Genomic DNA, 26862 nt, shown 5'->3' on the forward strand with positions numbered 1-26862 from the left:
TGCTTCTCTCTTTTATGTCTCAAAAGAGATTGGTTTAAAACACAACCTAATCTTGTAGATTGAGTCCTACCTCATTAACATAATTGCCGCTAATACCATCTCATTAATATCTACCAAAACCAAATTAATATCATAGAGATAGGATTTACAACACATAGGAAAATCACATCAGGTGACAATCACACAACACTGGGAATTATGGCCTAGCCAAGTTGACAGATTTTTTTTTTTTTAATAATTTTTATTGTGCTTTAAGTGAAAGTATACAAATCAAGTCAGTCTCTCACACAAAAACCCATATACACCTTGCTACACACTCCCAATTACTCTCCCCCTAATACGACAGCCCGCTCCCTTCCTCCACTCTCTCTTTTTGTGTCCATTTCACCAGCTTCTAACCCCGTCAACCTTCTCATCTCCCCTCCAGGCAGAAGATGCCAACATAGTCTCAGGGTCCACCTGATCCAAGAAGCTCACTCCTCACCAGCAACCCTCTCCAACCCATTGTCCAGTCCAATTCATGTCTGAAGAGTTGGCTTCAGGAATGGTTCCTGTCCTGGGCCAACAGAAGGTCTGGGGGCCATGACCACCGGGGTCCTTCCAGTCTCATTCAGACCATTAAGTCTGGTCTTATGAGAATTTGGGGTTTGCATCCCCCTGCTCTCCTGCTCCCTCAGGGGTTCTGTGTTGTGTTCCCTGTCAGGGCAGTCATCGGTTGTAGCTGGGCACCATCTAGTTCTTCTGGTCTCAGGATGATGTAGTCGCTGGTTCATGTGGCCCTTTCCCAAGTTGACAGATATTTTGGGGGGACACAATTCAATCCAGAACACCATGTATGCAGAGTAGAGCTGCTCCATAGGGTTTTCAAGGCTGTGGTCTTTCGGAAGCTGATTGCCAGGCCTGTCTTCCGAGGCTGTGCGATCTGGGTCAAATTACTTCAGTTCTCTGGGCTGCCTCTTCATTCTCAAAGCGGGTAACATAAACCTTATCTCTGTGGGCTGTGAAAGGAATGAGGTATTACTTCTAAAGCACTGGGCAGAGTAAGTCTTCTAAATTACTTGCTTTCCCTTATTCCCTTGACCTTGCCTTGTGTCCCGCCACTCACGCTCTTACAGGGCCTTGGGGCCAAGTACACACCTGCCAAGTCCCCCCAGCTCAGCTTCACTGCAAACTACAATCCCCAGCGAGCACTTCTCCTCGGCCGCCTTTCCCGCCCGCTGCGCATGCTCTGGCAGACGTGGCACCGGGAACTCAGAGGCGGGGAACGTTTGGGAAGTGGCCGTGGCCGTTGGACGCGGCGGAGCGGGCGGCAGCCAAGCCCGAGTGGAGGCGGAGCAGGAGCCGGCGGCGGGGATGGCGCGGGCCGGGCCGGCGGGGCTGCTGCTGCTGGCGATCTGGGTGAGGCTGGTGGGGCGGGGGTCCGGGCTGGGCCGGCACGTGCGTCCCGCGTGCCTGTCGGCGCCCCCCGCTCGCGTTCCTCCCCGGGGCGTGCGGGGAGATGCCTGCCGGCACCGGAGCCCCGGCGTGCGCGCAGGGCAGGCGGGGACCCGCTGGGCGCGGGGGAGGCAACCGGGCGGTCGGCCGCCCTCCGCACCGAGCGCTGCTGGCGCAGGGGCTGGAGGAGCCCTTGGGCGCTGGGCGGTCCCTCGCAGGGCGCTCGCATCACCGGCAACTTTGTGGGGTCGCGAGCCGGGGGACAGCGGCAGGCCAGGGCGGGACACGGGGGGCTGGGGGCTGCGCCCCAATCCAGGCTCCTGCACCTGTGTGAGTACGGGTCGAGGTGGGGGTGCTTTGCACCTGCACTGCCAGAAACCTTGTCGGAGGGCCCCTTGTTCTGTTCTTGGTTTCGACCTCGGGCGACTGGCAAACGGCAGGTCATCCCCACCTTGGTCCCCGCCCGCAGGCCAGGCTTGGCGGGCTGGGTGGGATCGTCTCCGCCCGCCCGCCGCCGTAGAGTTTTGCTCCTAGACCCAACAGGGGCCGCCTCGAGCCTCAGCCCTTTTCTAGCTGTGCGATAGTGGTGGGTCATCTGATGTGTCTGACTTAGTCTCCTCATCTGTGAAATGGGGACGGTAAAGATACCCACCTCCCAGGGCTGACACGAGGGTCAGATGAAAATTGGAGGAGGCAGCTCTGGAAACTGCAAAATCCTACAAGAGTGGAGGAGGGGTGGGCTTCCAGGGCATCCCCGGGAGAGGTCAGAATGGGTGTCCACCTTCCCAGGACCCCCCACCTACCCAGGGTTTGGCCTTGGCGTTGCTGTGGTACGTGGTGGGATGGTGTGGCCTGCGCCCCCATCTTGCCAGTAGCTTCTGAACCAAAGAAACCAAACCCGTTGCCATCGAGTGGTTTCCAACTCATAGTGACCCTACGTAGGGCAGAGTAGAGCTGCCCCATAGAGTTTCCAAGGAGCGGCTGGTGGATTCTGACTGCCAACCTTTTGGTTGGCAGCCGAGCTCTTAACCCCTGCGACACCAGGGCTCCAATAACTTCTAGTCCTCCCTATTTTAAAACCATCTTGGCTCCTTTTATCCTGAAGTTTCAGGGAAATTCCTGCTCTGGCACCCTCCCCAACCCAAATTTTCAAGTTTTTTCCTTTTGGTTGTGGAAACAATGCTGGGCAGACTGAGGAGAAAAAGTCAAGTATGGATTGAGTTGCCTTAAACACTTCCATCTTCCACTACCCTGCCCTTTTGGGATCATCAGTGAGGGGTGACCCCATTTTTTCTGGTTGTCTGGAAGGGAGTCACAGCTCCTTGTCCTCATGGATCTGACTCCTCTCCCGCTGTGAGAGAACCAGGCGTGAGCAGGGCATTGGTTACCACATCTTGGTGAGCGAAGGTCCATTGCTTTATTTGCGTTGCTCCATTTGCCTTACCTGGAGCCAGTTGGTGTGGGCGGGTCTCTAGGCCAGGCTGGACTGTGCAGCATGTGGGGCCACTTCCAGCTTGAACCCCCATCAGGTCTTTGCACTTGGACTGTTGAGGAGGTTCTCTTCCTTTCCTCCCTTCTTCCCTTTTCCCGTCCCTCCTGTGAAAACAAAGGGCTTAGGAATCTGACCGGAAAGAAGTTTCATTCAGCAAACATTTATTTATCAACTGCATTGTTTGGCACAGGGCTGGGTTTATGGTGGGGAGCAAAACACACATTGTCCCTGCCCTTCCGTGGAGCTCTGGGTTGGGCGGGGGTGTCTGTCCCGTGAGCAAATAATGACAGAACAACGAGTGCTAATGCCTTCAGTGCTGGGAGCCTCCACAGAAGGGGAGCTATGCATTAATTTAGAGGGAGGGTGGGTGATGGCTTTCTTGAGGCCGTGGCTTGAGCAGAGTCTGAAGGAGTGTGGGAGTTGGGAGTTGAAGTCTGCAGGTGCCCTTCAAGGAGATGTGGAAAAGCATGGTAGGCTCGCCTAGGGCACTAGAATCTCGGAGTCCTGAGTGAGGAATTTACATTTTCCCCTTTCTGTAGCCCTAGAGTTAGCATTGGAGCTCTGGTGGTGCAGTGGTTAAGAGCTATGGCTGCTAACCAAAAGGTTGGCAGCTTGAACCCACCAGCGGCTCCTTGGAAACCCTAGGGGGCAATTCTACTCTGTCCTATAGGGTCGCTATGAGTCGAAATCAACTCAGTGGTAATGGGTTTTTGGTTTTGGTTTTAAAGTTAGTTTTGGTTTTAGAGTTAGTTTAGCAGGTGCAGGGCAGAGGGAGAGTGACAACAAGGTCAGCAGCGAGTGGCTGCTGGACACCCAGTTGGGCCTCTGCAAATTTAAATGCCATGTGCATCTGATAAGGGCCTCCCCAGCTCCCTGGGAGTGGATTGGGTTACCTTGTTCACTCAGTGATTTATTGAGGACTGATAGGTGCACAGCACTGACCTGAGGGGTGTAAGTGTGTATAGGGGAGTCTACAGAGATTTGTGTCCAGGGATGTATACCCACCACGTTATTTTACAATAGTTAAAATAAAAATGGAAATGGCTTAAATGCTTAACAGTAATGGCATGGCTCGATGACTTCTGGGTCTGTATATACCAAAGAAAGTGATGTTTTTAAAGAATATTTATATCTCCCTAGAATGTTCTTTTATTACTCATATGTTTATGTTATGATGTTTTTGAAGACTATTTAAGGGCATGGAAAAATGCCCAAGTGTGATAACAGGGAAAAAGCGGGCTACAGAGGTGAATGCCAGGGTAGCTGAAGTCAGCTACATAGGTGGATGAAGGATCGATAGCCCATCAGAATGTTTAAAAGTGACTGTTTCCGGAAGGTGGGGTTATGGAGGACCTTTAGTGACCTCTTCGCTTCGGCTTTTTGTGTTTTCCAAGTATTAGTTTATAATCAGAAAAACTAATAAAGATTTTAGAAAAGGACCCTCGGAGGATCCCCAGCCTTCGAGAAGACCTGTTGTTTCTGCTAGCTGCCGCCCAGTTGGCCCCTGGCTCATGGCCACCCAACGCACAACAGAGCAAAATGCTGCCCAGTCCTGCACCATCCCCGTGATTGGTTGTGGGTCAGACTGTTGTGATCCATAGGGTTTTCACTGGCTGATTTTCAGAAGTAGATTGCCAGGCCTTTCTTCTTAGTTCATCTTAGTCTGGAAACTCCATTAAAATCTGTTCAGCATGATAGCAACATGCAAGCTTCCACTAACAGACAGGTGGTGGCTGCACCTGGGGGACATTGGCCTAGAATTGATCCCAGGTTTCCCACATGGAAGGTGAGAATTCTACCACTGAACCACCAATGCCCCCTCTCCAGATACTGAGCTGAAAAGAGTCCTAGTCAACAGTTGCAACAAATTAGTCCCAAGAGCTTCCAGGCTGAGTGGCTCTGCCTTCAGGGCCTGGGGCTGGGGCACCAAGCTGTCCTGTGTCCATTCCTGCCCTACATTCCTGCTGTCCAGTCCAGCTCAGCTCCTGCCTGTCCCTGGCCCTTCTCTAGGACCGTCTGTGTTAATTCACAGATAGCTGCATCATCCAGTCTGTAGTGTGGAGAAATGCTGGAGCTAGAGAGGACTGTAGATGGCCCCTCAGTCAGTGGTGCTCAGAAGTCAGGCCAAAAACGAGCTGGGCTGTGACAGAGGAAAGACAAGAGCCGTGAAGTGGTTTTGTTTCCTGAATCTAAATATTTTCAGTTTAAAAACTTGCCTATTAAAAATATGACATGATGTTGAGATTTGGGCACTTACAGTGTCCTGATGAAAGATGGTGATAGTATATTGTGATTTTTTAAAAAGTCCTTACTTGATAAAATAAACATTTAAAAAAATGTATTTTTGCCAGTGTGTGACATTCAAAAGTCTGCGAACTACTGATCTAACTCAGCCCTCTCATTTTATTAGAGAAAAGTGAGGCTCAGAGAGGGAGGGGACTCACCCAAGGCTGCCTAGTTAGTAAAAGCTGAGGTGGGGTAGAGCCAAACCTCCTCAATTATAAGCCGGGGTTCTTTCCACTGCATTGCTGTCCATTAGCCCCCAGCCTCAGACCAGAAGCTCCCAGCTCCCACATATTCCCCTCCTCCCAAGCCACTGTTCTGGCCCCTGGCGCCTGCCACTTATGGAAGGGGGTTGGCACCCCAGCCACCCAGCCTGAAGCTTGTTCCTGGTGTCTCCTGCAGAGCTTTTAATGTGCATGTATTTCAGTTCTGTACTTCTCTGGGCCCATTATATATTTAATAGGCTTTTGTGGGCTGGCCTGGGGACTTAATTGCCATTTATAATGCTGTTTCGAACCCACACTTTTCCCACAGAAATAAACACATTACAGAGGAAGTTTTAAAACAACTGGTGCATAAGTTGGAGGCATGGCTGTGTGCCCCAGGAGTGGTAGAGTGCTGAGGGTTCAGGAAAAGGCAAGCTCGTTGGGCCAGAGAAGACCCCAGGGAAGAGTCGTGGTAGCTGGCCTCCCGAGGAGGGCGGACAGGGCTCCTCTCTGACCTGACTGGTCCCTGTCTCAGCACCCAGCCCAGGGCTTGGCATGAAGCCCAGTCCATGTTTGGCCAAAGGCATAAATTTTGCAGACAGGGAACAGAAATCTTTCAAGACGGAAATGTGGGATGCTGAATGGAAGGGAGGATTTGAGTCTGGGGACGGGGCCTAAGACTGGAAAAGCAGTTTGTATCTTTACAGTGAAGTGCCTGGTTGAGTCATGGGACTTGAGCCTGTAGGTAATGGAAGCAGGGGAGAGACTTGATGAAGCCACCCTTTCAGCAATAAGGTCACTCAGGCCACCTTGTAGGGTTGAGTTGGAGAGGAGGAACCTGGATTAATTTTCCTAAAACGCTTGCATCATCCTGCATTTCTCTCTGTTGTCTACAGGCTAAAGTCAGCGTCACGCAGGGTGATAAACATGGGCTTTTAGCCAGCTGGACGCTGAGCAGCGGTGTGACCGTGGGCCCTGCCTCAGTTTTCTTGTTCTTAAATGGTAGAAACAATATCCATCTGGCAGCACTGAAAGGATTTGAAATAATACAGGAAAGCCACCCAGCTTGGCACATGGAAAAAAACCCGTGGCCATCGAGTTGATACCAATTCACAGCAACCCTAAAGGACAGAGCAGCATTGCCTCATAGGGTTTCTAAGGAGCGGTTGGGGGATTCGAACTGCCGACCTTTTGGTTAGCAGCCTAACACTTAACACTTAACCGCTGAGCCACACTTGGAAGTGCCTGCTAAATGGGAGTCACAGTAATCATTGTAAGTTGTTGAATAAGAGGTGACAGGAAAGTCAGTTAAGAGGAAGCAGTGGGCAGTGAAAGGTCAGAGGGGGTGTGTGAACAAGAGAGTGTGACACAGGTACCAGGGTAGGGGGCGCCCATGTGCTCCCACGATTCTCCCCATCGGGGCTCCTGGGACTTGGGCTTTTAACTCCCTCTTTGCCCCCTCTCTACCGCTATCCTGCAGAGCCACTGGGTGGGTGCAGAGGGGCTAAGGATTTAAGTATACTCCCCTGTCTTCGGACCATCTTGTGAAAATGGAGAGACCAACCACATGACATCCCTGGAGGGTTTCGCTCCAGGTTTGGGGCTTTTTTCTCTTGGGCTGTCATGGTTTGCTTTGGTGGTTGTGGTCAGTTCTGGAGGCTAAGAGAGAGTGGGCCGGGCCGTGATACTCGGGTTGTAGGAGAGCCTAGGTTCTCTTATGTTACTTGGATTTTAGATGGTTTATTTGCCTGTACCCAAGCCCCAGGCATGATTCCTAGAGTGTCTTAGACCCCAGTAGGAGAGGGAAGGAGCCACCGTCCTGGGGTGGTCCATTCCTTCTGCCTGTCCCAGCTTGCAGCACTGCAGGGAGCCTCTGGCTACCCATCTTACCAGTCGATGAGAATTATTTTAAAAATCCAATACATTTGTAAAGAGCTTGAAGTTTGCGAGACATTTCCACATATCTCATGACTGTGTAGTAGAGTCCCAAGTTAACTGGGTCAGGTAAGCTGGGTGAGTACTATTACTCCCAGAGAGGGGCGGGTGCGTGGACAGGGAGCTGAGGAGAGATGAACACCTTTAGACAAGATTGGGGGCGGGGGGAGCAGAAAGTAAGAGACTAGGTTGGGACATACAGAAATAGTTCTCAGTGGCTCACTTGAATGTTTAAGTAGCCAAGTTGGCAGGTGCTATTTTCTGAAATAGCAACACCAGCCATTTTCCTGGGGTATCTGTGAAACTTGTTTTTTAGCTTGCTGATGGCTTGAGTGTGGGAGGAGGGGCAGCCAGCTAGGCACTGCCTTTATCTTTCCCACCTCTCTTCACCCTCCCTGAGCAGCTGCAGCTTGCTTTCTCCTCTGACCACCCTATCTGTATCCGGCAGGGCCTCGTCCCCCACACCAGTTTGCGACTACTTCTAAATACTTAGCTTTTCAGTCATGCTGTCAGGGATTAAACACACTTGCATGAAGAGGCTTCTGGCTTTATTTTATTCCTTAGAGTCATACTGAGACCCCAGTTTTAAACACACTGTATTCCTGATGATGTGACGGCGGGTCTCTGCCTGGCTTCAGAGTTTCCAACTCATTACAGCCTGCCACAGGGCAGGGATGGGGTATCCGTCCCTTTGAGGAGTCACACAGTTCCTCTACCCCCTTGGCACGAGCAGATTTCTTTTTTTTCTTTTAATTTATTTATTGTGCTTTAAGTGAAAGTTTACAAATCAAGTCAGTCTCGCATACAAAAACTTACATATGCCTTGCTATGTACTCCTAGCTCCTCTCCCCCTGCACATTCCTCCTCTCTACCTTGTATTCCCCGTGTCCATTCAGCCAGCTCTGCCTTCTCAACCTGTCTTCCTCTGCCTTCTCATCTCGTCTCCAGACAGGACCTGCCCACATAGTCTAATGTGTCTACTTGAGCCAAGAAGTTCCTCACCAGTATCCTTTTCTGTCTTACAGTCCAGACCAATCCATGTCTGAAGAGTTGGCTTTAGGAATGGTTCTAGTATTAGGCTAACAGAAGGTCCAGGGACCATGACCTCTGGGGTCCCTCCAGTCTCAGTCAGACCATTAAGTCTGGACTTTTTACGAGAATTTGAGGTCTACATCCCACTGTTCTCCTGCTCCATCAGGGATTCTCTGTTGTGTTCCCTGTCAGGGCAGTCATCGGTTGCAGCCAGGTACCATCTAATTCTTCTGGTCTCAGGCTGATGTGGTCTCTGGTTTATGTGGCCCTTTCTGTCTTTTGGGCCCATGTTTACCTTGTGTCTTTGGTGTTCTTCATTCTCCTTTCCTCCAGGTGGGTTGAGACCAATTGATGCATCTTAGATGGTCGCTTGCTAACGTTTAAGATCCCAGATGCCACACACCCAAGTGGGATGCAGAACGTTTTCTTAATACATTCTGTTATGCCAGTTGACCTAGATGTCCTCTGAAACCATGGTTCCCAGACTCCTGTCCCTGCTACTCTGGCTTTCAAAGCATTCGGTTGTATTCAGGAAACTTCTTATGAGCAGATTTCTTTAATTATTGAGAAACTCCTTTAATCCTTGACCCAGATTGAGGGCCCTAAGCTGGGACTCACATGTAAAGTTGACTAAGCTGTCTGAACCCCTGCATGGTCTTGGCTGGAAAGCTGTTTCAGGCCAAGCATAGCAGCGTTCAGAGGAGCAAGCAGGTTTGTTCTTGTCAAGGCGTCTAATCTTGCTGGGTCCTGGAAAGAGCATTATACATGCCCCCTATTTCAAAGGAACATGGACCAACATCAGCACCGTTCACCTGTCCCAGGTGTTCATTCAACAGATATTACTTGAGAATCTTTTGTGAGCGAGGCACCATGCTAAGGCACTGAGAATATAATGATAAGTAAGATGGGCACCATCCCTGCTTCCCATAGCTTAGTAGGAGAGCCACTAATTCTTTAATTCAGCTAGGAAGTGCTGGAAGGAGAAAGTACAAGGTGGTAGGAGCAATGTAATAGGGATCCCCAACCTAATGCAGGGAGTCAGGAAAGGCTTCTCTACAAATAGATATTTAGCACATTTCAAAGATTTATTTAACTCATTAATAAGGGAATCACTAAAACCAAGGGTCATGAAGATGCTACAGGACCATCATAGGCTTCTGTGGACTTTTTCTTAGAATGATGTTTTTAAATGTATAAAACAGAATGCATAGGATTGCAAAGGAAACCTGTTATATTGACATACATTTAGATCAATTTTATAGAACAAATTTGTGGTAAAATAATACTTTTTTTTTTTTTTAATTTAAATTAATGCATCAAATAAGATCCAGTGGCAGGTTTGATGACTTCTGTGATTTTAACGAGTGATGAGTATAAACAGTGTTTCAGGGTATCTGTACCAATTGTAATGTGGTAAGAAAGTGTGATTTCAGTTGGTGACAAAATCACAGTCCTCCTCTCCACCTTGTATTCCCCGCGTCCATTCAACCAAAGTCACGAACACTATAGATACTACTGTGATTTGTTACCTATATTCATAAACGTAGAAAACATTCACATAGTGACAAATCCATTCATAATAAGGATGTAATTTTTCCCCCATCCAAGTTCATAGACCCCAATATAAAGAAAAATTATCCAAAACTTGGAAGTAAAAAAACATTTGGTGAGCTTTTAATGCCATCTTAGAGCATTGTCTAATGGCTCATGTAAAGGCCATCTGGTGCTCTAGGCTGTGCACTTTGTTTACTGTTCTTTAGGGCCCATACTCCTTAAAGTTAGATAAGATGCAAGTGATCTCTGCTTGATAGAGAAAACAAACCCAAAGGTTATTGTTCTGCAGGACATTAACCAGTTTGGTATCTAATTTAGCAATCTTATATCAGAGTTCTTTTTTTTTTTAATTAACAATACTTTTTCTTACATCTTCTTATCCTCCTTCTCCCCATATCCTCTTTTGACCTATCTGTGTTATCTTGTTTTGTTTTTAGGTGCCATTGAGCCAGGTTCTGACTCATAGTGACCCTGTATACAAGAGAACGAAACACTGCCTAAGTCCTGTGCCATCCTCACAGTCATTGCTGTTTGAGCCCTCATTGCAGCCATTGTGTCAACCCATCTTGTTGAGGGTCTTTCTCTTTTTTGCTGACCCTCTACTGAGCATGATGTCCTTCTCTAGGAACTGGTCCTTCCTGATAACGTGTTCAAAGTACATGAGACGAACTCTTGCCATCCTCGCTTCTAAGGAGCATTCTGGCTGTACTTCCTCCAAGACAGATTTGTTTGTTCTTCTGGCAGTCCGTGGTATATTCAATATTCTTCAACAACACCATAATTCAAAGACATCAATTCTTCGGTCTTCCTTACTCATTGTCCAGCCCTTGCATGCATATGTGACAACTGCAAATACCATGGCTTGGGTCAGGAGCACCTTAGTCCTCAGAGTGACATCTGTGCTTTTTAACACTTTAAAGAGGTCTTTTGCCGCAGATTTGCCCAATGCAATATGTCATTTGGTTTCTTGACTTCTGCCTCCATGGGCATTGATTGCGGATCCAAGTAAAACGAAATCTTTGACAGCTTCAATATTTTCTCCATTTGTCATGATGTTTTTTATTGGTTCAGTTGTGAGGATTTTTGTTTTCTTTCTGTTGAGGTGTAATCCACACTGAAGCCTGTAGTCTTTGATCTTCATCAGCAAGTGCTTTAAGTCCTCTTTGCTTTCAGCAAGCAAGGTTGTGTCATCTGCATACCACAGGCTATTAATGAGGCTTCTACACATCCTAGTGCCACGTTTTTCTTCGTATTGTCTGGCTTCTCAGATTACTTGCTCAATATACAGATTGAGTAAGTATGGTGAAAGGATACAACCCTGACACACACCTTTCCTGATTTTAAACCGCGCAGCATCCCCTTGGTCTGTTTGAGCAACTGCCTCTTGGCCTATGTACAGGTTCCACATGAGCACAATTAAGTGTTCTGGAATTCCCATTCTTCAGAATGTTATCCATAATTTGTTAGGATAAAAAACACACAGTCAAATGTCTTTGCATAGTTAATAAGACACAGGTGAACATCTTTCTAGTGTTCTCTGCTTTCAGCTAAGATCCATCTGACATCAGCAATGATAGCCCTCTTTCCACATCCTTTTCTGAATCCAGCTTAAATTTCTGGCAGTTCCCTGTCAATGTACTGCTATAAGCATTTTTGAATTATCTTCAGCAAAATTTTACTTGTGTGTGGTATTAATGATATTGTTCAATAATTTCTGCACTCTGTTGGGTCATGTTTGGTTCTGTTGTACATAAGGTCTCCATGAGTCTGATCTTGTTATTAGTTGCCATTAAATTGGCTCAGACTCGTGGTGGCCATATCTATAACAGTACCAAATATCACTTGGTCCTGCACCATCTTCCTGATTGTTGTTTTTAGCAGTTTCATTATTAATGAGTTACATAAACCTTTGAAATGTGCCCAGTATCTGTTTGTATGAGAGCTAGGTTTTCAACATTCTGAGAAGTAAACCTTGACCCCAGTTTCAGAAGCTCTGAGCAAGGAGAATGTGGGGGTGTGGGGCTCAGAAGCTAGGTTTGGGCTGCAGGTGCTAATTTGGGAGATTTTTTGCTTGGGAGAGTGGGTGAGATCCCCAGAGAATGGGTGAAACCCCCGGAGAGAGTGGGTGAGATCCCGGGGAGTGGGTGAGATCCCCAGGGAGGGTGGGTGAGATCCCCAGGGAGTAGGTGAGATCCCCAGGGAGTAGATGAGATCCCCGGGGATATGGGTGAGATCCCCGGGAGTGGGTGAGATTGCCTGGGGGAGGCAGTGGAATGGGAAGAGAAGGCAGTCTCAGGCTGAGCCCTCAGGAACTTCAACATTTAAGGGATGGGGAGAGGAGGGTTTACAAAGATGACAGGAAGAGTGGCTAGAGAAGTAGAAGGGAAGCCAAGAATATCCCATCCTGAAGCTCAGAGAAGAGTAGTTCAAGAAGTCAGGCAGAACCAGAACTGGAAGTACCCATTGGGTTTACCCACATGGAGGTCCTTGTTGACCCTCTGCTGAGGACATTTTTGGTGTTCGGGGCAGATTTGAGAGGGTGGAGGAGTGGGTAGGAGGAGAGGAAGAGGAGAAGGGAAAGCCTTACTATGAAGAAGAGGGGAGTGATGTGGGTCTAGAGGGAGGATTTTTAAAAGGTGGGTCCGCTGGCTTCCAGAAGCTCTTTCCACCCAGTACTGAAGTCACTCCTGAGGGTCACTCTTCAGCCAAAGATTAGACAGGTCCATAAAACAAACAGTAATACACGTAGCTCAACCATGTGTACGAGACTAAATGGGCACACCAGCCCAGGGGCAAGGATGAGAAGGCAGGAGGGGACAGGAAAGCTGGACGAATGGAAATGGGGAGCCCAGGGTCTGGTGGACACTAACCTTTAGGTTAGCAGCTGAGCTCGTTAACCACTTGCACCATCTGGGAACTCCCAAAAATCACACAAAAAAAGAGAAAAAAACCCAAGCCCATTGCTGTGGAGTCCGTTCCAACTCAGTGGCCCTGTAGGACAGAGTAGAACTGTCCAACAGGGTTTCCAAGGAGTGGCTGGTGGATTTGGACTGTTGACCTTTTGGTTAGTAGGTGAGCTGTTTACCACTGTGCCACTAGGTGACTTCAAGGGAACAGTTTTTTTGTTTGTTTAAGGCGGTTTTAGTTAATTCCAACTCATGGTGACCCCATATGTTATAGAGTAGAACTGAGCTCCTTGGGATTTTCTTGGCTGTAATCTTTCAGGTAGCACATTGCTAGGGTGCTGGGTGGGTCCCATCGAACCACTAACCTTTCGATTAGTAGTGAGTGTGCAGACCTTTTGTGCCACCCAGGGACCTTAAAACTATTTTCAACCAAAACAAAACAAAAACTGAAACCAGTTGCCTCCAGTAGATTCCAACTCCTAACGACCCTATAGGACAGAGCAGAACTGCCCCATAGGGTTTCCAAGGAGCTTCTGGTGAATTCAAACGGCTAGCCTTTTGGTTAGCAGCCAAGCTCTTAACCACTGCGCCACCATAGCTCCAGAGCCACCTTCAGGGGATGTAAACCATAGAAAATTGGTTTCCTGGGCCCCCAGATCCTCAAGCTGGTTTTCTTCAAGAATGAGACCTAGAATCTGTATTTCCGAAAAGCTTTATCATTAGGGCTGTTGTCAGCTACAAAACCAAACAGATGTATAGGCTCACAACCCTAATTCTATGTGGCAGATAGTGTTTTGCCAGCCAGCATCACTGGACCGAAAGGTCTGGCACAGGCCCTGCCGGTGGCACTGCTTGGCCTGAGAACGTGATGTTTTTGCTTTTCTCGATGGAATCTGGGGAATCACAGGTGTTCGGGTAGCAGAGGAAAAATGCATCAAGTTGTCGTTGCAACTTTTCTCAGTTGGCGCTTCCTCAGTAGCTAGACTGGAAGGAAGGGAAAGAGGCGTTTTTGTCTCCTGGGTTTTGTTCTGGGTGGGGCTAGAGGGAGTAGGAAAAGCTTGAGGGATAGCAGCAGGAACGGTTCACCTGCTGAGCGAAGAGAAGAAGATGGACTGTGCTCGAAAGACCTCGGTCCGAGAGCTGGCTCTGCTGCTTACAGCTGGACCTCAGTACAGGCCCTTCACTTTGCGCCTCGGTGTTCTCCTCTCTAAAGTGGGCGTAGAACCGCCTTCTGCAGAGGTTGTTTAGAGCAGCGCTTCAAACGTTTTTGCTGCAACCCATGCAATTAAAATTGTACATTTTACATTACGACTGGGTACATATACACATTGGAGCTACTGGGTGGGGCAAATGGTTAGCACACTCAGCTGCTAACCGAAAGGATGGAGGTTTGAATCCACCCAGAGGCTCCCTAGAAGAAAGGCCTGCAAAAAAAAATCAGCCACTGAAAACCCCTTGGAGCGCCATTTTACTCTGACACACGTGGGATCAACATGAATCAGTCACTGTATACATGGATGTAACAGATGCAGCAGTATGCTTGTTAGAAGCAAGGATGGAGAGACTTCGTCTCACACACTTTAGACGTGTTATCAGGAGGAATCGGTTCCCGGAGAAGAACATCATGCTTGGTAAAATAGAGGGTCAGCGGAAAAGAGGAAGACTGTCAACGAGATGGATTGACACAGTGGCTCCAACGATGGGCTCAAACATAGCAACAGTTGTGAGGGTGGCACAGGACTGGGCAGTGCTTCATTCTGTTGTACATAAGGTTGCTATGAGTCAGAATTGACTCACGGCACCGAACAGCAACAGCACAGCATATATAAACATGTACATAAATATAACTTATATAATATTTCACAGACAACACACTGATGTTTACCATACAATCTCATTTTAAAAACAGCTGGTGGCAACCCACTGACTGGCTCTAGGGTTGAGACCTGAAGGGTGGAAACCGCTGGTTTAAACTCTCAGCTTGGGAGGATGGAGAGGGATAATGTATGTGAAAGCATGGACGCACACCATGGGTCATGAGCACTTGAGTTGTTATTTTCTTATCAATTAACTGAACTTTGAGGTGCAGCTGGATTTCCCGAGTGGGAGTTTGCCTCCTCTTCCTTCCAGGCCACTGCCTAGTTCACGATTCCCTCTACCAGCCCTTCCCTCTGGCACACCAGGCTGGCCATGACCCAAAGCTCTCTTGGCACTAGAAGAGGTTTTCCAAAACATTATAAGCTTTAGGGACCTAAGTCCTGGGTAAATGCACTGCAGTTTGAGGATAAGAAAACCTGTTTTTATAAGCTCCCCAATCAGTCGTCCTGTCCCTGAATTGGCCCTTGTTGGCTGCCACATTTGTGCTGTGGGGGATACAGGGAGGAAGAAACTACCGTGTAGCCTCAAATATAAGGTGTGCTTTTTAAAGGAAGCAGAATATAAAAAATGCAGCTGGCCTTGTATTTACAGGAGCAAGCAGTAATATCGAGTTTGGAATCTGTCTTCTTTATGCTCCAACTTGGATGTCTGGCTGACGTGGGTTTGAGTCCCAGCTTTCTGATGTACTGGCTGGGTGACCTTCAGCAAGTTTCTTTTCTTTTCTTTTTTCAATTGTGCTTCAAGTGAAAGTTCACAAGTCAAGTCAGTCTCTCATACAAAAATTGGCACACGCCCTGCTGTATACTCCTATCTGCCCTCCCGCAATGAGACAGCACACTCCCTCTTTCCACCCCGTATTCCCGTGTCCATTCAACCAGCTCCTGTCCCCCTCTGCCTTCTCATCTCCCCTCCAAACAGGAGCTGCCCACATAGCCTCGTGTCTACGTGAGCCGAGAAGCTCGCTCCTTACCAGTATCGTTTTCTATCTTACGGTCCAGTCTGAGGCTAACAGGTCTGGGGACCATGACCTCCAGGGTCCTTCCAGTCTCAGTCAGACCGTTAAGCCTGGTCTTTTTACGAGAATTTGAGATCAGCATCCGACTGCTCTCCAGCTCCACTAGGGATTCTCTGTTGTGTTCCCTGTCAGGGCAGTCACCGGTGGTAGCCAGGTACCATCTAGTTTTCTGGTCTCGGGCTGATGTAGTCTCTGATTTATGTGGCCCTTTCTGTCTCTTGGGCTTATAATTACCTTATGTCTTTGGTGTTCTTCATTCTCCTTTGCTCCAGGTGGGTTGAGACCAAGTGATGCATCTTAGATGGCCACTTGTTAGCATTTAAGACCCCAGACGCCACATTTCAAAGTGGGATGCAGAATGTTTTCATAATAGAATTATTTTGCCAATTGCCTTAGAAGTCCCCTTAAGCCATAGTCCCCAAACCCCCGCCCTTGCTCCGCTGACCTTTGAAGCATTCAGTTTATCCTGGAAACTTCTTTGCTTTTGGTCCAGTCCAGTTGAGCTGACCTTCCGTGTATTGAGTATTGTCCTTCCCTTCACCTAAAGTAGTTCTTATCTACTAACTAATCAGTAAATAACCCTCTCCCACCTTCTTTCCCTCCCTGCCTTGTAACCACAAAAGTATGTGTTCTTCTCAGTTTATACTATTTCTCAAGATCTTATAATAGTGGTCTTATACAATATTTGTCTTTTTGCCTCTGACTAATTTCACTCAGCATAATGCCTTCCAGGTTCCTCCATGTTATGAAATGTTTCACAGATTCGTCACTGTTCTTTATCGATGCGTAGTATTCCATTGTGTGAATATACCATAATTTATTTAACCATTCATCCGTTGATGGATACCTTGGTTGCTTCCAGCTTTTTGCTATTGTAAACAGAGCTGCAATAAACATAGGTGTGCATATATCTGTTTGTGTAAAGGCTCTTATTCCTCTAGGGTATACTCCGAGGAGTGGGATTTTATGGTAGTTCTATTTCTAACTTTTTGAGAAAACGCCAGATAGATTTCCAAAGTGGTTGTACCATTTTACATTCCCACCAGCAGTGTATAAGAGTTCCAATCTCTCCGCAGCCTCTCCAACATTTATTATTCTGTGTTTTTTGGATTAATGCCAGCCTTGTTGGAGTGAGATGGAATCTCATCGTAGTTTTAATTTACATTTCTCTAATGGCTTTTTTAATGGCTAATGATCGGGAGCATTTTCTCATGTATCTGTTAGTTGAGCTTTTTTCCCCCCCAACTTCTTATTTTGAAACACTCTCAGACTTACAGTAAAGCTGCAAAGTTTTCCAGAAATATTAGCATTTTATCACATTTGTTTTATCACGTCTCCCTCTCTATATGTGAAGTTTACAGTGACAATGCTCCTTTGCCCCTAAATGCGTCAGTATTCCCTAAAATGCAAGGACATACCATCGTATAACCACAGCGCAACAATCAAAATCAGGAAGGTAACATCTGGTTTAGGATCCAATCCAGCATCACAGGCCATGTGTAGTAGTCGTGTCTCTTTGTCGCTGTTAGTTGCCATTCAGTCAGCCTTGACTCGTGGCAACCCCATGCACAATGGACTGAAAAACTGCCCAGTGATCTGTGGCAGCTCAGACCCTTGTGATCCACAGGGTTTTCACTGGCTCATTTTTAGAAGGAGATCTCCAGGCCTTTCTTCCCAGTCCGTCTTAGTTTGGAGGCTCCCCCGAAACCTGTTGAGCATCGTAGCAGCCCACAAACCCCCACTGACCGACAGGTAATGGCTGCTGGTGAGGTGCATTGGCCAGGAATGGAGTCCAGGTCTCACACATGGAAGGCGAGAATTCTACCCCGGAAACGCCACTGCCCCTGTCGTGTCTCTAACCCACTGCCGTCCAGTTGATTTCAGCTCATAGCGACCCTGTAGGGTTTCCAAGGCTGAAATCTTTACAGAAGCAGACTGCCACATATTTCTCTCTCTCGGAGTTGCTGGTGGGTTGTAACTGCTGACCTTTTGGTTAGCAGCCGAGTGCTTTAACCACTGTGCCAAGAGGGCTCCATCCTGTCTCTAGTCTCCTTTAATCTGGAGCAGTTCCTCCATCTTTCCTTGTCTTTTGTGACCTTGGTGGTTTTGACTTTGAACTTGCTTTTGTGATCCAGTTTCCTTTGAATGTGTTGTATCAGTAGCCACATGTCCGTTTGACCCATTAGCGGTGGTGGTTGCTTTGATCCCATACTTGAGGGGTATCTGCCAGGCCTCTCCACTGTAAAGTTACTGTTTTCTTGTGGGGCGATACTTTGAGGCAATGAATTATTTTCATGATGGTGGCCAAATGGTGGTAATTTTTTTCTTTTTAGATACTTAAATAAGACATGCTGATTAGGGCAAGTCAGAAAAATAGGGGAAGACTAAAAACTGCCCAAGGACAAAGCCTTACTTTGGTGTATTTTCTCCCGGCCTTCTCCTGGGCATAATTTTGTGTCTTATAGTTGTGATCATACCTTGTAATATTTTGAATTCTACTTCTTAAAAGTTAACGTTAACACGTAAATATTTTTGCACTGTACAGTCTTTAAATAGCTTATTTGAATGACTGTATTATTCTATTGAGTGGTTTACTCTAATTTGTAGACTCATTCCACTGCTGTTGGACATTTAAGTTGTTTACAATTTATAACTTTTTGTTTACAGTTTTTGACTGCAGGATAGTGTGAGTCAGGTCTTTGTCAGAACCCCAGCTAATTTCCTCAGGATAGATTCCCAAAACTGGAATCACCAGTTCAGAGAGCATAAATACCTTAAAGATACTTGATAAATTGTGCCAAAAAGCGTTTCAAAAGAAATGTCCTCATTTAGGTCTTTGCCAGCAGTATGAGTTGGGTATCGTATTCTGAGCGAATCACTAATGGTGTTTCTCCCCGCCTCTTCTTTTTTTTTTTTTTTAACTGTACCCCACCAGATGAGATTATTATTAAGATTAATCTCCTGTATTTTGAATTATGAAAGCATAGACATTTATTCTCAAAAATAAAGCATACATTGCGTGTAACTTTTCCCAAGCTGTAACACCTCTGTTCCCCAGCGTTGGTATATGCTCTGAGAATCACTGAGCATGGCTGTGTTTAGGGAGGTTGTTCAGGATGGTGAAGGACTTAAGGACACCCATGAGGAATTGGGGTGTTTTGCCTAGCGAATCCTAAGAAGGGATGTGACCTTTGATCTATATCATCCTGGAGCTGGTACAAGATGAAGTGGGTAGGCTGGAAGACATGGACTTCTACTATGTACTAACCTTTAGTTCCCACAACCTTCTGAGTCCACCTGAGTTGAGCAGCCCCAGGAGATTGAGTCCTCAGCCCTGGAAGGCTTTACTCAGAGGCTGGAGATGGCCCCTGAGGAATGTTAAGAGGATTCCTGTGTAGGAGAAACCAGTGAGCCCAACTCAGACCTTCTGTGAACTGCAAGGATGTCCTGGCCTCCTGGTCTCCTCCAGTGGTTCCCTTACTGGGCAAGGGCTGAGGCTGTAGGGAAACTGGAGGGTTGCTAGCTCATTTTCTTTCAGCTGTGGGCAGCTGTCACCAGGTGACCAAGACACCTGATAACAGGCACAGTGAAAACTTGGGTAACTGGCAACAACAAAGGGTAAATCAGCACCTTGACAGTCTCTCTGTCCCCTCCCTTATAAACAGTTTATCTGAAATAAAATACATTGTTTGGTGCCTTGAGTCCCGTAACCTGTTGCCACTGTGTCAGTTCCGATTCAGCGACCCTATAGGACAGAGTAGAATTGCCCCATAGGGTTTCCAAGGAGAGGCTGGTGGATTCAAACTGCCAACCTTTTGGTTCGTGGTCGAGCTCTTAACCACTGCACCACCAGGGCTCCACTGAGTTGGTGCCTTAAAACCAAAACCAAACCCATTGCCATCGAATGGATAAATATCCCAACTGGAGCAGACGTTAACGAGTCTTTCTAGATATAGTTTTTGTTCCAGCAGGTACTAAAGGTCTATTTGTATGTGTGCCAGAAAATCCAGGTTGATAGTGCCTTTAAAAGATGGTTTGTTTCACTAATGTAGAGGCCTGGGGAGGAATGTTTCATTATATCCCTCTGTGGTATCAGGGACCCAGAAGGTTCTGTCTTATTACACCACATCTTTAGTAAGTGCTCTCTCTTCATTGTTCCAAGGTGGCTGCTTGAGTTCCAGCTATCGTGTCCAAATTCCAGTTGGCAGGAAGGAGGAGGGGACTAAGAAGGGTCATTCTAGATGTCTGTTAGGGATACAGTTCCTGCAAGTTGCCAGGTAACACTTCTGCTTGCATTCTAGGGAGTAGAATTTAGTCACCTGGCCGTACTTGTTGCAAAAGAGGCTGAGATGTGGCTTTTATTGTATGTGCCGATCTGCCTAGGGAAAGTCAGCAGTTTCTTCACAAGGTATGAGTACCTTACAACACTGCCCTAATAATGGTCATGAGAATAAATTTACCAAATGTGACATTGAAAAGGACTTTGGAAATCACTTTCAGCCTTTTTATTTCACAAAAGAGGAAACTGAGACTTGGAGAAAGAGAGATGACTTGTCCAAGTCACATAGTAAATACCAAAGCCAGGGCAAAACTCAGGTTTCTGACTCCAAATACAGTGCCCTTTCCACCAAACCTGGAGCTGGAACTTCTCAGCCAGCCTGATTTTTGTGATCTTGGTTTCAGGCACTCATCTGTTTTTAACCTTTTCCCTGGCTCCCTTTTCTGCCAGCTTCTTAAGAGTCTGGACTTTTAGATTCTGACATTTCAAAGCCATTTTAAGCAAAATGTGGGTTAAACTACATTAAACAGTTTTCTTTACAGCTCCCAACATCAGAAGGGTATCTTCTTTTCTGGTGGCAGAGCTAAAAAGGTTGAGTCCCACCCCCACCGTTTTTCCTAAATGTTACAGTTCTGTCCCCAAATCCTCCTGCTTTTGCGAGCTGCTTTTACGTAACTGAATCTCTCTGGCCTCGCGGTCTGGACTGAATGGTAAATCTGTAACGACGGATAGCTCTGCCCAAGATAGAGAACGTGAGGATGCTGGCTCACGCCCCAGAGATGGTGGTGCTTTTTAAACCTGAGGCTGTAATGTGGTGAGGACTCTTCCCCTGATTATTTTCCGGAATCGTACAGCCCTTTATCTCATCGGAGCCTTGGTGTTGCGGTGATTAAGCCTTTGGCTACTAACCAAAAGGTCGACAGTTCAAATCCACCATCTGATCCTTGGAAACTCTGTGGGGCAGTTCTACTCTGTCCTATAGGGTTGCTATGAGTCGGAATTGATTTGACGGCAACCGGTCGATGGGTTTATCTCTTTAGTCTGGTGGTGATTGTGACTGGGTACCACCCTCATTAGGTGAAATTAAGTGACTGAGGAGATAGGTGAGCGTGCGTTGCCAGGAGCACAGATTCCTGTACAAAGTCTCTGATTAAGACTAGGTCTGGGCTCATTGGAGTCCCTGGGTAGTGCAAGGAGCCCTGGTGGCGCAGTGGTTAAGCACTTAGCTGCTAACTAAAAGGTCAGTGGTTTGAACCCACAAGCCGCTCCTCAGGAAAAACACATGGCAGTCTGCTTCCGTAAAGACTTACAACCTTGGAAACCTTATAGGGCAGTTCTGTTCTGTCCTACAGGGTCAAAATGGGTCAGAATCAACTCCACAGCAACGGGTTTAGGTGGCAAGAATGATTAATGTGCTTAGCTGCAAACCAAAGGCTGGAGGTCTGAGCCCACTGAGAGGTGCTTGGAAGAAAAGCCTGGTGATCTACTTCTGAACACTCAGCCATTGAAAACCCTGTGGAGCTCAGTTCTAGTCCGACACGCAGGGGGTGCCATGAGTTGGAGTCAGTACCACGGCGATGGGTAATGTGTTAATTGCCGCATTTAGAACTTGGGCTCATTTCTTCATGCTTTTGACCTCAAGGCTCTGAGAACCCTGACAGGCCACAGGGTTGCAGGTAGCTGCAGGGTTAGCATATATCCCTGCTGGGACCATCCTTGCCCTGGGATTCTAGGAGATTTGGGCTCCTCCTGCTTGCTTCGATGGGCCTTGCTCCTTTTCTGCTTGGGTTGTCCCATCTGTTTCAACAGTCCAGGTTATTTCTGTGGTCGAGGGAAGCAGACATCGTGGGGCCAGGAGTTGGGAGACCTGAGTTCTAGTCCTGGCTCTGCTACTTACCTGCTTTGTGACTTTGAGTAAATAATTTGACCTCTCTGAGCCTCGCTTTCTTCATCTGTTGTTGTTGCCAGCTGCCGGTGAATCAGCCTCCAACTCGTGGTGACCCCATGCACCATCGAACGAAACGCTGCCTGGTCCTGCGCCATCCCCATGATCGGTTAGGGATTAGACTGTTGTCATCCATGGGGTTTTCACTGGCTAATTTTTGAGGTAGATCACCAGCCCTTTCTTCCTAGTCTGGCTTAGTCTGGAAACTCCGCTGAAACCTGTTCAGCCTTGTAGCATCCTATTCTGTAGGATGAGGCTCGTACCCACTCATTGGGTTATTGTGAGGCATAAAGGAGTTAATGGGTACGAAACCTGGGAAGAGAGCTCTAAATGTGCTGGTCGACCTCTTGGTCTGGGTCGCTGTGCAGATGGGTGATTATCCCAGGTTTTGTGATGCTGATTGTGCGTATGTATCGCGTTCCTTCCTGCCTGGACTTGCTGTTTTGCCTGATTGCAGACCGGACCCTGGAGAGGAAGAGGTAGTCCCCATTTTACTATTGTACTTGCTTTATTTTGATTTGTCTCACTAATAAGGCTAATAAACATAGTTACAATTATTACATACTTCTGTGTGCCAGCATCATCTTAGGTTCATGATGTCCTTTTCCCCACTCATTTCGTCCTCAGCCAGCCCCGCCAGTCTGTATTACCATTGTCCTCTCTGTTTCTCAGACGAGGAAATGGCACTCTAGAGGGTCTAGTGACCTGCCTTGCTAGTAACATCTTGCTTTAAGTGGTGGTGCCTGGATCTGACGCCAGGTCTGTCTGACTGCAAGGCCAGTGCTCTTTCCATGATGTGGAGACGTTAGGAGGCTGCAAAGGGAAGAGATGAGAGTGAGTGTCTAAGCCTGGCAGGCCGTGATATGGCAGATACCTGATCCAAGAGCACTGTAGGGAGTCAGGAGGTGAGGAGAGAGCCCAGTTTCTTCCATCCCATTGCCTCCAGCTGTGGTGGGCATGCCCGTTGGAGGGTGAAGGTGAGCACCCCTGTACCAGCCCTGTGGTGCTGGGCTGTGAAGAGAACCTAGCGGGAGGAGGAGCTGGTGCTCCCAGGCGGGGGCAGGAGGGGGGAGGGCTTGGCTCTCTAATGCAGGCAGAACCTGGCTTTCAAAAAATCTGTTGCCAATGACTTGATTCCAACTCGTAGTGACTCTATAGGACAGAGTAGAACTGCCCCATAGGGTTTCCAAGGCTGCGTACATCTTTACAGAAGCAGACTGCCACATCTTTCTCCTACAGAGCAGCTAGTGGGTTTGAACCGCTGACCTGGTTAGCATCTGAGCACATAACCACTGTGCCACTAGGGCTCCCCAGCCTGGCTTTGAGGACCTCTATTCCTCAGCTACAGAAAAGGGGGAAGCCGACCTTGCCAGCAGTGTTCTGCACTACACCAGGGGAATGTTTTATGGGTCTCAGCCCCACCAACGAGGGCAGCCCAGCCCTGGTGTAAATACTGTTAAAATTGAGGGATGGTGAGCAGGAAGAAAGCAGTTTATTGGGGAAGGTCAGAAGGAGTTTGCATGGTGAACAAAGGGGATTTTTTTCCTCTTCTACCTCCAAAGCGATTGACTTAGAATTTAACGAGCCTGCCAAGGCCAGGAACAATACCACGGCTGGCTTGGAACCATGGCTGGCATCGGCAGCCCTTCTCAAACACTGCCCTTTCTCCCCTGAGGGGTTGACAAAGGAGCAGATAGTTCAGGCATCATTAACGTTGTTATTGTTGCTGTAGTTATCGTTGTTATCAAGGTTTGTGGGTTGTGACTTATGAAGTCTGCAGGAGGGCTCTTGGCTAGGTGATCCAAGTCTTGCTCGAGCTGCCTCTTAAGGAAAAGGAAGGAATGTGTGTGCCTTAAAAAGGTTAAAATACCCTGAATGGAGGAGAAAGGAGAATGTTAAGTGGCTGGAGCAAAGTCCTCTTGGGCTGAAGGGGAGGGAGAAAACGGCCTCCTCTTTGGCTGCCTCTGCGGTTGGTCACTAAGGTGAGGGTCTATCTGACGCCAGGCACAAAGGGGCCTTTCATCCTTCCCCCTTCTGTCTAGAAGATGCTAAGCCTTTTTCACCATCTCTGGACATCATCTCCCCTAACTCCACCTGGATTTGGCGACCCCAATTATTTTTCCTCTCTCAAATCTTTAAATGCTGCCTCTCCAGGCAAATCCTGCTTCCCCTGTGTCCACAAACATCCTCATGGACAGTCCATCCTCCTGACCCTATTGTCCCTGCCTTTTTTTTTTTCCTTTTGTCACCTCAGCTCCTCAAACCTGCCCTGGATGCTTTCTCCACTTCCCTGTCTCCTCAGCAGTCTGGCTTCCAGCCCCCACTGAGCTCCTGGAACTCCCTCAGAACGGCCCTGGGGACTTTGTCACAGCAATCCCAGCCCTATTGATCCCTGAAACGACAACGTTTCATTGTGTCTCTTCCCTGGCCCATGTTGACACAGCACTTCCACCTTCTCCTTTCTGACCTTCCTTCAGTTCTTCCTCCTCCTCAACTGAGGGTGTTCCCAGGAAAAGTGCCGTGCTCAGCCCTCTCTCTTTTCCCCTCTTTGAGCCCCTGTCCTTGGAGACTTCATTTAGCCTCATGGCTTCACTCCAACCCAGACGACGCCTTATTGTCCATGTGTCCAAAACCTCAGCTTCTAATCATCTTCCTCAGAATGAGAGAAAGGCCCATTCTGCTGCCGCCTCTTCTCAGGTCTTCCATTTCTGGTGATAGTTCCACCTCCCAGCCCAGAATCCTCACACGCATTTAGGCTCTCCTCTCTTCAAACATTGGTTATATGTGAATAGCCATTGCCTTCTGCTATTTCCCTTGGAGGCTCTTGGATTGACCCATTTCTTTCACCCGGCAGCCACCCAGCTGGCCCTTCCACCTCCAGTCTCCCTGGCTGCTGCCCAATCTGAGGTCATGGCCAGATTAGTCCCTAAAATACCACTCTCATTCTGCTGCTACCATCTGCTGACGGGTCCACAGTGCCTCCCACAAACGCTCCCGTGTGCTTCCTGCAGCAGGCCAGGCTCCTGAGCCAGGCTTCCAGAGTCCCCTGGGCTGATCCCATTGACATCTCCCGCCATGCTCAGCTGGGGCCCTCCCTGCACCATGGTCTGTTGGATGCTCCCATCTGGGTCGTGTAACATGCTCCTGGAGGGTGACTTCTTCTACAAAGGTCAGGCATGAGGCAACAAGTGTAATTTGTCAAGTGTGTTATGTTGGACAGATGTTTCATGAGAGTTTCCAGTGCACCCTGGGTGATGCAAAGAGTTTGGTCTTGGCTACTAACATAAAGGTTGGCGGTGGATCCACCTAGCAGAAGAAAGTCCTGGCAATCTGCTCCTAGAAAGATTACAGCCAAGAAAACCCTATGAAGCAGTTCTACTCTGTAACACATGGGATCGCCATGAGTCGGAATCGACCCAACAGCAACGGAGTGTTGGGTTTCCAATGGCCCAGGCCCTGTCCTGGGTCCTGCCCTTAGAGCTCTTAGTCTGGAAGGGGAGGGGGTCGGGGGAGGTGGAGAGGAGACAGACCTTCCATAAAGTGTTCTAAACCTGGTCCCATTTAAGCCCCAGCTTCATGACTCATGGTGGTTTTCCAGTGAAGTTAATTTCCTCAGTGTATTTCTGCTTGAGCTGAAGTTCTCGGCTGTGTGAGGGTAAACGCTGGGTCAGAGGCTTTGGTGGCAGGCTGAGAAGTGGTTTGGTTTAATCTGAGGGTGGCTGTGGGTTAGAGGATCTGAGGGACTGTTCGGGTGTTATTGGAAGGAAGCTGTGGTTATGCCACAAGACTCGGGCTCCTGTAGTTTCTGCTGTAGATGTGTTTCTGTTCCTGCGGCTGCTCAGTGAGCTGAGCGTGGGGCTGGCCCGCCCTCCCTCTCGATCTCTCTCCACCTCCCCATTACCAGAACCCTAGATGCCTACCAGTCTCAGGAGGGGCTGGGCCACAGGTCAGTCACTGGGCAAGGGCAGCTGTTTTCCTTGACCGGTAAGATAATCTGGGGATTAAAAACAGAGTGGTGTGTCAATGCGTTTTTCAAACAGATTCTTTTTTTTTTTCCTGCTTTAAGCATGTGCATTGAGCAATGGCCTTTTTAGTCCGAAGTTCAGTGGCTCCTGGGAGCAGTAGAATAACGTGTCATGATGAAGTTGAATGAAGTTTTTGGTGAGGTCTTAGGAGGTCTGCATAAGGGCGTGCGTGCCCAGGCGCTGTACATGGCCCTGGCAGGCAGGCCTCTGGCAGGTGGGATGAAGAGTAATAATTCTTAAACCTGTTCCCCTGGACGGTTTTACCCTGGGAGAAGGAACCTTTGAATTCCAACATGGCAGATTATATTTAGAAGCATTAGGGTGTGGCTATGATTCTATCTTCTACTCTGCTCTGGAAATAAAGCAGTATATTATGTGTTAGGGTAGCTCTGATGCATTTCGAGTGCTTCATGATTTATAAAGCTTGCTCAGTAAGTCGGCCCACTTCATCCTCCCAGCAATCCCATGAGGGAGGCACTATGGTCTCCACGTCAGATGGGAGATACTAAGCTCTAAAAGGGCGAGCGATGTTGCTCCGGCATCTCAGCTGTTGAGTGGTTGAGCTCAGGCTCGACTCTGTACTTCTGGCTCGTAAGAGATCTGGAATCAGAGCTGAGAGAGATGGGGGTTCAAATTCTGACCCTGCTGCTTATTAGCTGTGTAACTGTGGTCCGATTAATTAATTTTTTAAATTTCTCTGGCAGAAATTAAAACTTCTTTTAATATGATCAAGCATATCATATAATCTACCAAAAAAATGAAACCAAGCTCATTGCTGTTGGGTTGATTCTGACTCACAGCGACCCTATAGGACAGAGTAGAACTGCCCCATAGGGTTTCCAAGGAGCAGCTGGTAGATTCGAACTGCCGACCTTTTG

The 26862-nt window shown here is 47.8% G+C and overlaps 1 protein-coding gene across 1 annotated transcript in view; it reads left to right on the plus strand.

Annotated features, from left to right (window-relative positions):
• The first annotated feature begins 1130 nt into the window (after positions 1 to 1130).
• The window catches only part of PDIA5 (protein disulfide isomerase family A member 5), a 138203-nt gene continuing 112471 nt past the window's right edge, over positions 1131 to 26862 (plus strand). Inside the window, exon 1 of the mRNA XM_049878259.1 lies at positions 1131 to 1398. Coding sequence (XP_049734216.1) covers positions 1354 to 1398 — 45 coding nt within the window. The 5' untranslated portion in view covers positions 1131 to 1353. The remainder of the gene's footprint in view (positions 1399 to 26862) is intronic.

Source organism: Elephas maximus, chromosome 1 (assembly GCF_024166365.1).
Source record: "Elephas maximus indicus isolate mEleMax1 chromosome 1, mEleMax1 primary haplotype, whole genome shotgun sequence".
Lineage (NCBI taxonomy): Eukaryota > Metazoa > Chordata > Mammalia > Proboscidea > Elephantidae > Elephas > Elephas maximus.